Genomic DNA, 13,772 nt, shown 5'->3' on the forward strand with positions numbered 1-13,772 from the left:
CCATATTTCTGCCCAGTTTAGCAAGCAGATTAAAAAAAATGAGACAATGTAACTTGAATTTAACTCAGTTCAATGACTTGAATACAATTTTGAAGACAATCACTGGCATTGTGTGTAAATCAACTATCCAACTTAAAATCAAGGATAGTTTCATACTTTAATCTGAATCCTCAGCAATTTTATCTTTCAATACACATGCTCTCCAATTAAGAAAAAAGTGCTACACCTGATAAAAAGTGCTGTTTTTCCCCAAGAAACATGTATGGGAATGGGGCTGCCCTGGTAAATGAAAGCTGTGGCATTAATGGATAAATCAGGCTATAGATGGAGTACAGAGAAGCTGGATTGGCAGAACAGGATGGAGAGCTCAGACTTATCTCTCTCAATACATTAAAATTCTACAAATTGGCAATTCCCAAAAAAGAAATGTTTTGTCAGTTTTTAATGACCCCTTCTCCAGCACACTCAAGTGTTTTACAATATCCTGTGATACTGTTTTGTGTCCTCCACATGCAGTACAGGAAGCTATTAATTTTTAAGTAAGAATCAAAGTTTTATGAAAATAACCAAACTAATTCCCTAGAAAAATACATGCTAACAATCATCAATGCATGTGCTTAAGTCATTAAAATAAATACAGCTTAATACAATGGAATTACAAGATCCAGAATACAACAATAATACATTAAATACATGCATCTCAGCTTCTAAGCTGTGGATGAGATAAGGAAAGATAGCATAATATATTCATAACAATACCTCTACTTACATTTGGGGGATAGACATCAGTTACAATACACTATATACAATGCTATTGCATTTTATACAACTTCTATTTGAATTAATGCATTCACAAACCTATTGTCACTCAGATTGATCACTTTTAATTTCTGCATATCACCCATTTCTTCAGGGAGAAATTCAAGCTTATTAGAATGCAGAAACAACACTGTTAAATGCTTCCAGTTTCCAATCTGAAAAAAAAAAAACCCCGAAGAATTAATTCATCTTCACAACTCTAAATACACAAATTTTTACTGTTTTAAAACAATTAGTATTACAGCTATTTTTGGTTGTAAAATACAATTAGATTTATTCTTACATATTAAACCTTCTTTTAGTTTCAATACACTAGCAACAAATTTCTACTTCTTGCTTAAAAAAAAATTCAGAATTTCATTATTTGAAAGTTTGTATATTTGTATACACCTGCCTTTAAAAACATACACACAGAAAATCTACTCAAGAATTATTAACTTATCCAAAAGTTGTATAGACTATATAGTTATCGTGGTTTAACCCCAGCCAGCAACTAAGCACCATGCAGCCACTCACTCACTTCCCCCCACCCAGTGGGATGGGGGAGAAAATCGGGGAAAAAAAAGTAAAACTCGTGGGTTGAGATAAGAACAGTTTAATAGGACAGAAAGGAAGAAACTAATAATGATAATAATAACAATAATAAAAATAAAAGGATTGGAATATACAAAACAAGTGATGCACAATGCAATCGCTCACCACTCGCCAACCGATGCCCAGTTAGTTCCCGAGCAGTGATCCCCCCAGGCCAACTCCCCCCAGTTTATATACTAGACATGACGTCACATGGTATGGAATACCCTGTTGGCCACTTTGGGTCAGCTGCCCTGGCTGTGTCCCCTCCCAACTTCTTGTGCCCCTCCAGCCTTCTTGCTGGCTGGGCATGAGAAGCTGAAAAATCCTTGACTTAGTCTAAACACTACTTAGCAACAACTGAAAACATCAGTGTGTCATCAACATTCTTCTCATACTGAACCCAAAACACAACACTATACCAGCTACTAGAAAGAAAATTAACTCTATCCCAGCTGAAACCAGGACAATAGTTTAAGATACATAAAAAATTTATTTTTGTAACTAAATACATACCTCTGATGGCAGCTGTGTTAAAAAGTTATGATCTGCAGCAAATGTCCTTATGTTAGAGAGTTGCCCAACAGACGAAGGCAGTGTTTCAATCTCATTGAAACTACAGTCCAGTTCTTCTACTGATAGTAACCTGAAGGAAAAAAAAAAAAAAAAAAAAGAAAAAAGAATTACTCCTCTATACAGGTTAATTCATCCAAAATTAATTGAATACTTTAAGTTTAAATGAAGTTAATACCACTATCAATTACAAATCTCAAATTAAATTCAAAGTAAAACTCTGAAACCCAAGGGAATTCAAATCCAAGAGAATTCGTTTACTAATTGCCTAAATTGTGTTTGGGTTTTGCTTTTTTTTTGTTTGTTGGTTGGTGGGTTGCTTTTTGTTTTTTAAAATCTCCTTTACACTGTCCTCATAAAAGAGCTTTCCATAAAAACAGAGGGGTCAACAACATCAAATCTTTGTGTACTACATGAAAACGTGCTAGTGCAAGGCACTGAAAACATTCAGAGTGGGACAGATCATAGCCAAACAGGAGATGAGTGCAGTTTCTGAACAAGAAAAGAATTTAAAGAGAGACAATGAACCTAAGACTTTGGCAGCAAAGAAGTATTTTGTAAATTCTGACAACAAAACATAACCTACATTAATTACAGGAGAACAGAAATTGGAACAAATACCCTTAATTTGTATAGCACTTAATTCTGAACCAATTATTTTTGCTGTCATTTATGAGTTTTAAATTAAATTGCTGAACACCAAATTATACATTAAAAAATCCTGCTGATTAACAGGTGAAAAAATTCTCCTTATAATATAAAAAAGATAAATGTGTGTGTTCAGATTCACTTTTTACAAGCTTTTTGATACTGGTTCAATCATTTGCAATATTTACCACAGCTATGTTACTGCCAAAAAACCCCACTTTCAGACAACTGACTGCCTTTTTAAACATCTTGTTTTTTTCACATTCAAGTTTTCTTTTATAAATTGGTAGCTGCATTAATGAGTGAGGAACATAGGTCTTTTGATAGTAAATAATACATAAAGAACATATATGCTGTGAACTAAAGTAAGATATGAAAGCACTTGCTTTCAATTTTAAGACATTAATATATCGAAAAAATTAAATCAAGTAGGTGTAAAAACATTCAAAAGAGGAGCCACTGTGTCCTGGTTTCAGCTGGGATAGAGTTAACTGTCTTCCTAGTAGCTGGTACAGTGCTATGTTTTGAGTTCAGTATGTGAAGAATGTTGATAACACTGATGTTTTCAGTTGCTGCTAGTAGTGTTTAGACTAAGTCAAGGATTTTTCAGCTTCTCATGCCCAGCCAGCGAGAAAGCTGGAGGGGCACAAGAAGTTGGCACAGGACACAGCCAGGGCAGCTGACCCAAAGTGGCCAACAGGGTATTCCATACCATGGGACGTCCCATCTAGTATAGGAACTGGGAAGTGGGGGCGGGGAATCGCCGCTCGGGGACTAGCTGGGTGCCGGTCGGCGGGTGGTGAGCAATTGCACTGCGCATCATTTGTACATTCCAATCCTTTCATTATTGCTGTTGTCATTTTATTAGTGTTATCATTATCATTATTCGTTTCTTCTTTTCTGTTCTATTAAACTGTTCTTATCTCAACCTGTGGGTTTTGCTTCTTTTTCCCAATTTTCTCCCCCATCCCACTGGGTGGGGGGGAGTGAGTGAGCGGCTGCGTGGTGCTTAGTTGCTGGCTGGGGTTAAACCACGACACACTGTTACAGAAAAGCGTGCAGAAAGACAATGCAACCTTTATTCAGGTGAAATACCTACCCTCCTATGGAGTCTGGCAAAAAAATTAATTGGTTTTCATCAATTTTAAGTGTTGTTACCTTCTTCAGGGAACCTGTAGTAAAATGAACAAGTAAATCAAAAAGGACATTTGAGTTCATTAAATTTAGTTTTAATTTTAAATTAAGAGGAAAAAATCCTATGGGCAAGCAACCACATCTTCTGCATTCCCTGGCATGCCTATGGTGCTATATATCTACTAAGGAAATAAGCAGACAAGCTTACAGAACTTGTTTGCCAGCTTACCATGGGCGGGATCTTTTTACTCTGTTACAGTCAACAGTTTCTCATCCATTTACAAACTACTGTATAAAGACAAGAATGCTCCAAAACAAATATAAATGTTATTATTCAGCTACACATTACAGCTTTATCCAAACCAGGAACTTTACATCAATTGAAACTTAGATCTAAAATGCCATTTGTCTATTTTCAAGTGTTCTGTGTCTAAACTATAAGCTTTTGAGAACATGAATTAATTGAAAATACAAACCAATAGACTCTGGCAGTTGCTGAAGTGAATTACTGGATAACAGTAGGTCTTGTAGGCTTTCACAACCTGAAATACCTTCTTCAACTACTTCAATATTGTTTTTTGAAACATCCAAGTAGGTCAGTTGTTTCAAAGTTCCTATGAACTAAACCCAAGAGAAAATAATGCATTCTAGGAAGTGCAAATTCAAAACAAAAAAAGCCAGCAGATTCGACAACAAACTGTCTCTCAAGTGTAATGCCACAGGAAAAGAGAAAACCTATTTATAGTGCTGAAATACAATTTTATGCAAAATATCCAAACTTTATAATGAAATACTTTGTGCAGATACACACAGTTGATGTTTTTACACACACACATCACAGTTATTCTGCAGGTGTCTCTAAAATCAGTCTGCTGTAAATTCAACTGTTTGATCAGTTATTGTGAATCAAGTGACTGAAGCTTTAGAACAGACTTCAGAGAGATGTACACAGTGTAACATAAGGACATAATTAAGGCTCCAGTAAAGTCTTTTAATGCTTATTTTTGCCTTTTGTGTAAAACTGCATCCTACTTAACCTCAAAACCAACAACGAATCCCTAATTGTACTAAACTGAAAAAAACCCAAGCCAAAATATAAGCTTGTATTACATTTCCATATGAACCAAGAATAAGCTTAAAGATTTGTGCACACTACTAAAATCTTCACAGGGAAGATGCAGTCACTTTAACAAATACAGTTTTACTTTTACTGTAGAGTAGAAAGGTTTAATACATCCACTCTTCTTCAAAGAAGAATTAGCTGAAGTGAGGAAAGACAGTAGAGAAGACTACTGATCAGGCAAGAAACCCTCACATCAGAAGACTGCTAGTGATTTTAAGTCTGAAAACAGACCAGCTGCTTCCCAAATTTCAAATACTAGTTTACTTGATCAAAAACACAGGTTCACAAGTGCTGCAATAATAGGTCATCCTGGACCTCATGTAATTCTAAGAGATGTCAGGAAAACCTGGTTTTAGTCAACAGAACATTTTCTCAGGAACTGGCTATACTCTGTGTATACACGGCAAAAATTTTTTTACAGTCATTGCTTGTTTTACAGCTGTGACCAGTAAAAATTCACACAACATATTTATCCTGTAAATTCCTGCTTGCTGTCTAACACAAAATAATTCCTTTTTGGAAGGACCAGTCAACCCTAAATTTCATCCAGGATGTGATGTAGGATTTTTACTCCTTTCCTAAACTGGAACATAATTTTTAGATGAGAGGATTATAACTTTAAATGAAAGAAAAGCTGTGTACCTAACTCTCATGATCAGTGACAATTTCTAAGTAGACTAGTCAAGCATTTAAATGGCATTTAGCCTTTTGGCTTTAAGTAACATTAAAATTATACAGCAACTTTAACATATATGATAGCTGACAAAGCAAATACCACCATAAATTAAAATACCTAAATGTTTAACACAGTAAAAGGATTTACCCCTGGAATAAGTGTTAGTCTATTACCATCCATCCAAAATTCCTTTAACCCACTCAGTTGTTCAAGTACTTCAGGCTGTAAAGGAAACAGTTTTTTAAAAACTTCATACAAAAATAGTGAAAGGCAACTTTAAGTAATGTCTTATAGCTGTTATATACACTGTTTCATTGGGTCATCAAATAAAACCCAGAAAATTCACTTTTTAAAATGTAAATACATACTAAATATACAAAAATCTTTTAAGAACTTGATTACAGCACTAAATAATCCTTACAGAAAGTGTTAATTTTTTTATACAGAAAGTATTATTTTTTAACTGTGTGACGGTGTGCTCCCCTCCCCTCAACTGGACCTTTATTTCCCATAACCCTGCTCGATTGATAACCACCAGTGGCAGTCATAATGGATGCGTCTGATCGTGATGGCTGCATCCAGCTCAAAGTGGATTCGGAGGAGACAGATAACAACACAATAGCCAAGGGCTAGTTGAGTATGTGCCAACCAAAATACGGCTGGTATGCAAATATGACTATAAGTCAATTATCTTACTCCATAAATAGTGGACAGCCCAGGGCCCATTGAGCTCTCCTGCACGGCAGTGGGCTGCACGCCAGGATCTCCCCTTGAGTAGGGATGTCTCTCAAGGTTACTCCTCGAGGTTGAGAGAATCCTTATCGTGTCAGATACTCAGTAAGTGAATTGGGAATAAGCATGCTGAAACTTTGAAATCTTAGCTAAGTGATATAAAGGATTGATTGCGCATCTATAATCCTTTAGACATAAACCGTTGACCAAGTCTGGGACTAAGTCTGGATCCAGCCGCACCTAAACTCCCCTCTGAGAAGGAGTTTAGAATGCAAGGGGCTCCTTTCTGAACCTCATGACTCAACGGGAGGGTCTCCCTGACAGTTTTGTCTGACCCTGTCCTTTATGCAGTAAATATCAAGTGTACCTTGCCATCGAATCTTGTTAAACCACTGTCACATTTACCACTGAACTTTGTTAACTCACTGTCTTATATCAATAAAATATATCGCTACTTCTCTCTTGCAAGTGAAGTGCATGACTCCATCCGCGACAAACTAGAGCACACAATAAATAAATCTTATGTGTATAATTCCCCCTCTCACAGAGGTCTAAAAACCCTTAAATTCTATCAACTCAGAAGAGCTGTTTTTCAAAAACCACAGAGTTTTTGTGGTTTTTGGGAAATGAGAAACAAATTTTAATTTTTTAGCAGCAAACGAAGGGTGCATCTGCCTGATACAAGCAAACCACTCCATCCATAAAGTGAAGTGCGGGATATGTTCCACTACAACTTAATGTTAGAAATATCTTATGTATCAGGGAAAGACCACGTCTTGGTAAACATCCATGTTGCATATGCTTTCCTATTTAAACTTCCCTCCTGAGAAAGTAATACAAAACAGGTGCTACCACACCTTAACAACTACAGCCAAGTTCAGTTAAATGCAGAACTCAATTTTGTTATATTGTAAATATACAGTATTCCTGCATAAATTGCAGCCCTGGCTCCCAATAATTAATTTTCCAAGAGAAAATCTTAACTGAAGACTACCTTTTAGACATATCTTTACCCCAAAACAAGTTCAAACCTTTCTGTGCTTTTACCAAAAGATCGTAATGAAATAAGTTACCAGTAGTTGACTCTTCTAGATAAAAGGCTGGTAGAGATGAAGCAATCTGCCAAAAATATACCCAAACAGGTAATTTTACAGCCTATACTTAGTTCCTGGCTGTTATGGCTTAATGTGGGCCTGAGCATGTTAGTTTAAGGCTCCCACATTAATATCTACAGTGTAATGAGAATATGGCAGTAATGGTAACAGCAGTAACAGTAACAGCTAGAAGTGTAATACTAAAGAACAATTCCTTAAATACACTTCCCTATCTGCCAAACCATACAGCTAGGCAAGTGTTCAGCTCTGCATGATCTGTGGCTAATGAAGTACCCTACTGGTGGCACACAAGAGGCTTGACTTTGTTATACAGCAGGCCAGTATGTTCCACTATACTTCTATTTCAATCCCCTTATACAGGAAAATACTTGTAGAAGCAGAGGGATGTTATGTGATTGTAAATGGAAGATGTATTTGTCTGACATAATGAACAGGAAACAAGCTGATCCATGTTGAAGGAAAAATCTGAGCACCTTAACTGTAAATACTATTTTGAATAATATTCAAACTTATAATTAATATAGTTTCCTTTGGATCTAAATAGTTTGTACACACTGATAAAAGTAGGTTATGCACAGCTTATACAGAACTTGCAACATTAAATACATGATGACCAATAAGTGTTTAGAATATTATAAGTCAATTGATTATGTTTATAATTCAAACACATATTACCATTAACTTTTTACCAGTAATGTAGCTATACCACAGTGTTTTATTTTCAAATTGAGGAAGAACACATACTCATATTCATAAGAATATGCACATAATTTTTATAACAAGCTCTATAAAGTAGCATAAAGTATACATAATATTTGCTCAGTAGCAAAACTCTTAAAGCTGATTTTTACATTTTCATATTGATTAAAAATAGATTAAAAGAGATTTATAAAAGATACAACACCCTGTTACTTAGGCAAAACTTACCACTTCTGTGAATTCATTACTTCCTAAGTCCAGTCTCTCCAGCTGAGTCAGTCTGGACATGGTTCTGCACAGGAAGGAGATTAATAAGGAATTAGATTTAAGAAAATACCAGTTACATCCAATCTTCCTGTATTCATAAAAATATATTATTTTAATCAGTATTAAGTAGTGATGCTGTTCTGTTACTGGACTGATATCTAAATAAGGTCAAATTTTCACACACTATTCAACTAGGCACACATTAATGATCATGCTGACTGTGACTGTCACATACAGAGTACACTGCAACTCATCTACAGATTAGTTTACAAAAAACTAAAGACCACTAGAGTCATCCTTATGATAAAGAGTAACTCTGAAGTTACTCTTCTATTGAATGCCTTTCACCTACAGTCCTTTGAATGCTTTTCACCTCCAGTCATAATCAGCTTTCTCAGTAGCCAAAGGCTGGTTAACTACATGTTTTCCTCCCAAAGAAAGACCACTGACTAATGATTAGATAAACCAGAAAAGACCACTGTTGAATCGCAGTAACCACGAACACCTTTCTCCCTCTCCAGGCTGCTTACAAAGTTGCTTCCATATGATATGGTCTGGAATCCTAATTATTATTCCTCAAGTCCTACAACAAATCAGATTACTAAATTGGATTTCATGACACATCAATACTCTTCAAGCCAACTTAGGGCAAAGATTAAATCAATGACTGAAAAAAAATGAAAATCCATTCTTTCAAGCTGTGTTTTGGCAGAATTTTTCCTCCATTTAATTTTACTTTGGGGACCCAATAGAGAATATCTACCACTGCACATGGTTGTCTACATGATCAGTCAACAGCAGTACTACCTAAAAATATTTTCAAAGGGGCTGTGAATCCCTCCTATGACATTATTTTCAGTATTTATTTAATAATAGCTTTCAGTAGAACAATTAATATATCAAAAACATTCAAATATAAACCATAAGTGAGTACATACTATAAAATTCTGGAAAAACTAAAAAAGAGCTAACTGGGAGAGTCTTTTGTATAATCAGAATATAAGTATGAACACTAATATCTTTAAAAAACATCTGCATGAGCACAAGATGCTCTATGCAGATATTCAAGGTTCCAGTTGTTCTTCAAAGACCTTACACTAAGTATTACTGCTATTCTGCATACACAGTTCAAAAATTACATTCTACTGAAAAATGCCTTATTTATTGAAAGTAAGTTTAAGTGATTATTAATATTATTCATGAAATAATCTCCAAAAAGGATTACACTCAACATTTATCTATAGACTTGATATTCATTACATTATAGTAATCATGCTAGGGACAAACTAGGAATTTAGCATGAATAAGTAAATACGTGATCAAGATTAAAGCAGAAGCCATTTTCATTGCACTGCACACACAGCATATACAGGCTTCAGGGGAAAGCCTTTAACTCACATTCCCACTGTCTCAAAGAAAAAAAAAAAAAAAAAAAAAAAAAGCCACAACAAAACAAAACATGAGAAGGCTACCTCCAGAAGAATCCGAGAAACATTTTCCATTTCTTGAAGCTCATAAACAGGATGAAAAATAAGCTGCCTGTTAAAATTCATTTTCCAAATTCTAACATAAAGTCCCTCTGAAATACTGCATAAGCTGAATTTCTCAAAGCTTTATGAGACTGTACCAATACCAATTTTAATGCCATATGCTGTCAATGAATTTTCCCCAATGCGTCTCCCTGAAGCACAGTTGAAGACTCACTTAAAGGATCTAGCATATCATTCTGCAGCTTTCGAAACCCTGTGGGCAACACCATAATCTATTTTTACTGATGGCTTCAATTTAAAAAGGTTTTCCATTTCTTCTGTTTTCAAGATATGCTAGCTAGACTGTGGGCTACTAGAGAGAGCATTCCAAAACTACACTAACAATCTAAATTTCAGCCTCAAAAAGCAGATTAAGGGAGATCACAGCTATGTGGGATTGAATTTTACAAATTAGTTTCGATACAGACTGTCCTGGTTTTGGCTGGAATAGAGTTAATTTTCTTTCTAGTAGCTGGTATAGTGTAGTGTTTTGGGTTCAGTATGAGAAGAATGTTGATGACACACTGATGTTTTCAGTTGTTGCTAAGTAATGTTTAGTCTAAAGTCAAGGATTTTTCAGCTTCTCATGCCCAGCCAGCAAGAAGGCTGGAGAGGCACAAGAAGTTGGGAGGGGACACAGCCAGGGCAGCAAACCCAAAATGGCCAACGGGGTATTCCATACCATGTGACGTCATGTCTAGTATATAAACTGGGGGGAGCTGGCCTGGGGGGATTGCTGCTCGGGGACTAACTGGGCATCGGTCAGCAAGTGGTGAGCAACTGCACTGTGCATCACTTGTTTTGTATATTCCAATACTTTTATTATTTTTACTGTCATTTTATTAGTGTTGTTATCACTATTAGTTTCTTCCTTTCTGTCCTATTAAACTGTTCTTATCTCAACCCACGAGTTTTACTTTTTTTCCCCGATTCTCTTCCCCATCCCACTGGGTGGGGGGAAGTGAGTGAGCGGCTGCGTGGTGCTTAGTGGCTGGCTGGGGTTAAACCATGACAGTCCTTTTTGGCACCCAACATGGGGCACGAAGGGTTGAGATAAGAACAGACCTGACCAGAAATTGTTTAAACAAATTTGTTACAAGCATTCATTATATTGGTTTAATAGTCGCTGGTCACAATGTCGATTTATGTGTTCTTAGAGTTGCGGCACTCGTTTTTAGAGTTCTGTTATGTATCACCTCGCTTGCTGTATGTAGTCCCTGTGCTGCTGCTTATCATCTGTGGGAGGTGGATTTAGGTTTTCACTTTGATGTATTGTGTAATACTGGCTTATGGTATGATAAAATTATAGGTCGTGGGACTAATCCGGTGTTTGCACTCAGCATTGTCATCACCTCTATACTTTGGGAGCCATCTGTTGGAAACTATTAATAATTACACCCTTTACCTTTCCTCCTTGGAGAGCCAATCTATGGGTGAGACACCGTTCTTCCCCTTTCCCTTCTCCTCCAGTCTAGTTACAATGGCGTTTGAGAATTTTGAAAAATTTGAATACCCTTGGGATGTTGAGACCAGCATGGTCCTATTGCTAGGACCTAGCGTGTTCCTGAATGTGGTTCAGGTCTTGTTTAGGGTTAAACAACTATTTAAGAAGATCACCCACAAATCTGCCCTGAGGCTGGATAATTATGAGTGGCAGGGTGTGTGGGGTAGTATGGGCAAATGCCTAGGGCGGTAAGCACCTCCAATGTTTTGGCACTTCACCCTTGAACAAGTGCAGAATCCCGAAAAACTAGTAGAACAAGTGGAAAAAGTATGCTGTCACCCAGACAATTCCAGGGAGACACAAATCACTTCAACATGCTGGGGCCCATGCCCATGTCTATCGAGCCCTGTTCAACACTATTCAGTACCCTCAAGGTCTCTGGATCTCACAACAAAGCAACAGTCACTGCGGCCACTCTAACCACCGTGACAGGCACTGTGGGCCCTCCGACCCCCACAACAACCACTGTGGTTACTCCAACACATGCAACAGACACTGCAATTACTCCAACCCTGGTGACAGTCACTGCAGCTGAACCAGCGAATCAACCCTCACCAGTATCAGTTGCCCCCAAACACAAGAAGAAATATACAAAAAAATCAGTTCGCTTACGCAAAGGATGAAGATGAACCAGGGTCATCATGGGAACAGGAGGAAGAGGCAGAACCAGAGGTAATCACCTGATCCCTATCCCTGAGTGAGCTGTGGGATATGTGAAAAGATTTCAGCCATCATCCAGGTGAGCATATTATCACCTGGCTGCTCTGATGCTGGGACAATGGGGCTAGTATCCTGGAATTAGAAGGTAGGGAAGTCAAGCAGCTGGGATCACTTGCCAGGGAAGGTGGCATTGACAAGGCAATTGGAAAAGGGACACAAGCCTTCAGCCTCTGGAGGCGACTCCTGTCAAGCGTGAAGGAAAGGTACCCCTTCAAGGAAGATGTTACACATCAACCAGGCAAGTGGACCACCATGGAGAAGGATATCCAGTACCTGAGATAATTAGAATCATAGAATCACAGAATTCTTTAGGTTGGAAAAGACCTTTAAGATCATCGAGTCCAACCATCAACCATGCCCACTAAACCATGTCCTGAAGTGCCTTGTCTACACGCTTTTTGAATACCTCCAGGGATGGTGACACCACCACTTCCCTGGGCAGCCTGTTCCAACGCCCGACAACCCTTTCAGTAAAGAAATTTTCCCTAATATCCAATCTAAACCTCCCCTGGTGCAACTTGAGGCCATTTCCTCTTGTCCTGTCACTTGGTACTTGGGAAAAGAGACGCGACACCCACCTCACTACAACCTCCTTTCAGGTAGTTGCAGAGAGCTATAAGGTCTCCCCTCAGCCTCCTTTTCTGAACACTAAACAACCCCAGTTCCCTCAGCCGCTCCTCATAAGACTTGTTGTCCTGGGTTCAGCTGGGATAGAGTTAATTTTTACAGGAACCTGGGAGGTGGGGGGGGGGCATAGCTGGGGCAGCTGACCTGAACTAGCCAAGGAGCTATTCCATACCATGTGACATCATGCTCAGTATATACATGGGGAGTGGGCCGGGGGGAGGGCTCTCCTGCTCTCGACTTTCGGTGGGGGAAGTGGCAGAGCGTCGGGTCCCGGGTGGTGAGCAGTTGCACTGTGCATCACTCGTTTTGTATACTCTTTCATTAGTACCGTCGTTGTTGTTGTAACTTCTCTTTTTTTGCGTTGTCCCAGTAAACTGCCCTTATCCCAACCCTCGAGGTTCCAGGGTTTTTTTTTTTTTCTCTCCTCCGTCTCCCCCCTATCCCACCGGAGGGGGGCGGGAGGAGTGAGCGAGCGGCTGCGTGGTCCTTTGTTACCGGCTGGGCTGAAACCACGACAGTCCTTTTTGGCGCCCAACGTGGGGCACGAAGGGTTGAGATAACGACAGATCTGGCTAGAGCGTGTTGAAACAAATTTGTCATACGCATTCCTTATATTAGATAAATAGATGTTAGTCACAATGTTGGTTCATTTGTTTACATGGTGGCGTTTTGTAAGTCCTTATATGCTCTATGTATTGCCTGTAGTTACGTTTCTCACCTCTGGGAGAGTGACTGGGATTATCATTTTGCTGTACTGGGCAATGTCGACTTGTGAAATGATTACATCACTGGTCATGAGGTTAAGCTGGTATCTGTATGAGGCAGTGATATCATTTCCATACTTTGGGCACCTTCTATCGGATTTTATTGGTAATTACACCCAATCCATGGGGAAGTCAGGGGGGGATACTTCCCCCCATCCGTTCGCTTCCCTTCTCTCCTTCCGACTAATTACAACAGCTTTTGAGAATTTTGAATATCCTTGGGATGCGCAAGCCAGTGTGCTGTTAGTGCTATGCCTCCTGAATATGTT

At 38.3% G+C, this 13,772-nt stretch overlaps 1 protein-coding gene across 7 annotated transcripts in view; it reads right to left on the reverse strand.

Moving 5' to 3' along the window:
* LOC121232390 (erbin-like) overlaps positions 1-13,772 on the reverse strand; it is a 138,526-nt gene that overhangs the window by 32,064 nt on the left and 92,690 nt on the right. For 6 of the 7 annotated variants that reach the window (XM_041121558.1, XM_041121557.1, XM_041121560.1 and 3 more), the window contains 6 exons: positions 8,321-8,384; positions 5,694-5,768; positions 4,224-4,368; positions 3,713-3,785; positions 1,909-2,038; positions 859-974 (listed from right to left, as the gene is read on the reverse strand). In XM_041121558.1, coding sequence (XP_040977492.1) covers positions 859-974; positions 1,909-2,038; positions 3,713-3,785; positions 4,224-4,368; positions 5,694-5,768; positions 8,321-8,384 — 603 coding nt within the window. Of the gene's footprint in view, positions 1-858; positions 975-1,908; positions 2,039-3,712; positions 3,786-4,223; positions 4,369-5,693; positions 5,769-8,320; positions 8,385-13,772 lie in introns of those variants that run through there. The other variant, XM_041121563.1, reaches the window with a different exon arrangement.

Source organism: Aquila chrysaetos (genome assembly GCF_900496995.4).
Source record: "Aquila chrysaetos chrysaetos chromosome W unlocalized genomic scaffold, bAquChr1.4 W_unloc_3, whole genome shotgun sequence".
In the NCBI taxonomy this organism is placed as follows: domain Eukaryota; kingdom Metazoa; phylum Chordata; class Aves; order Accipitriformes; family Accipitridae; genus Aquila; species Aquila chrysaetos.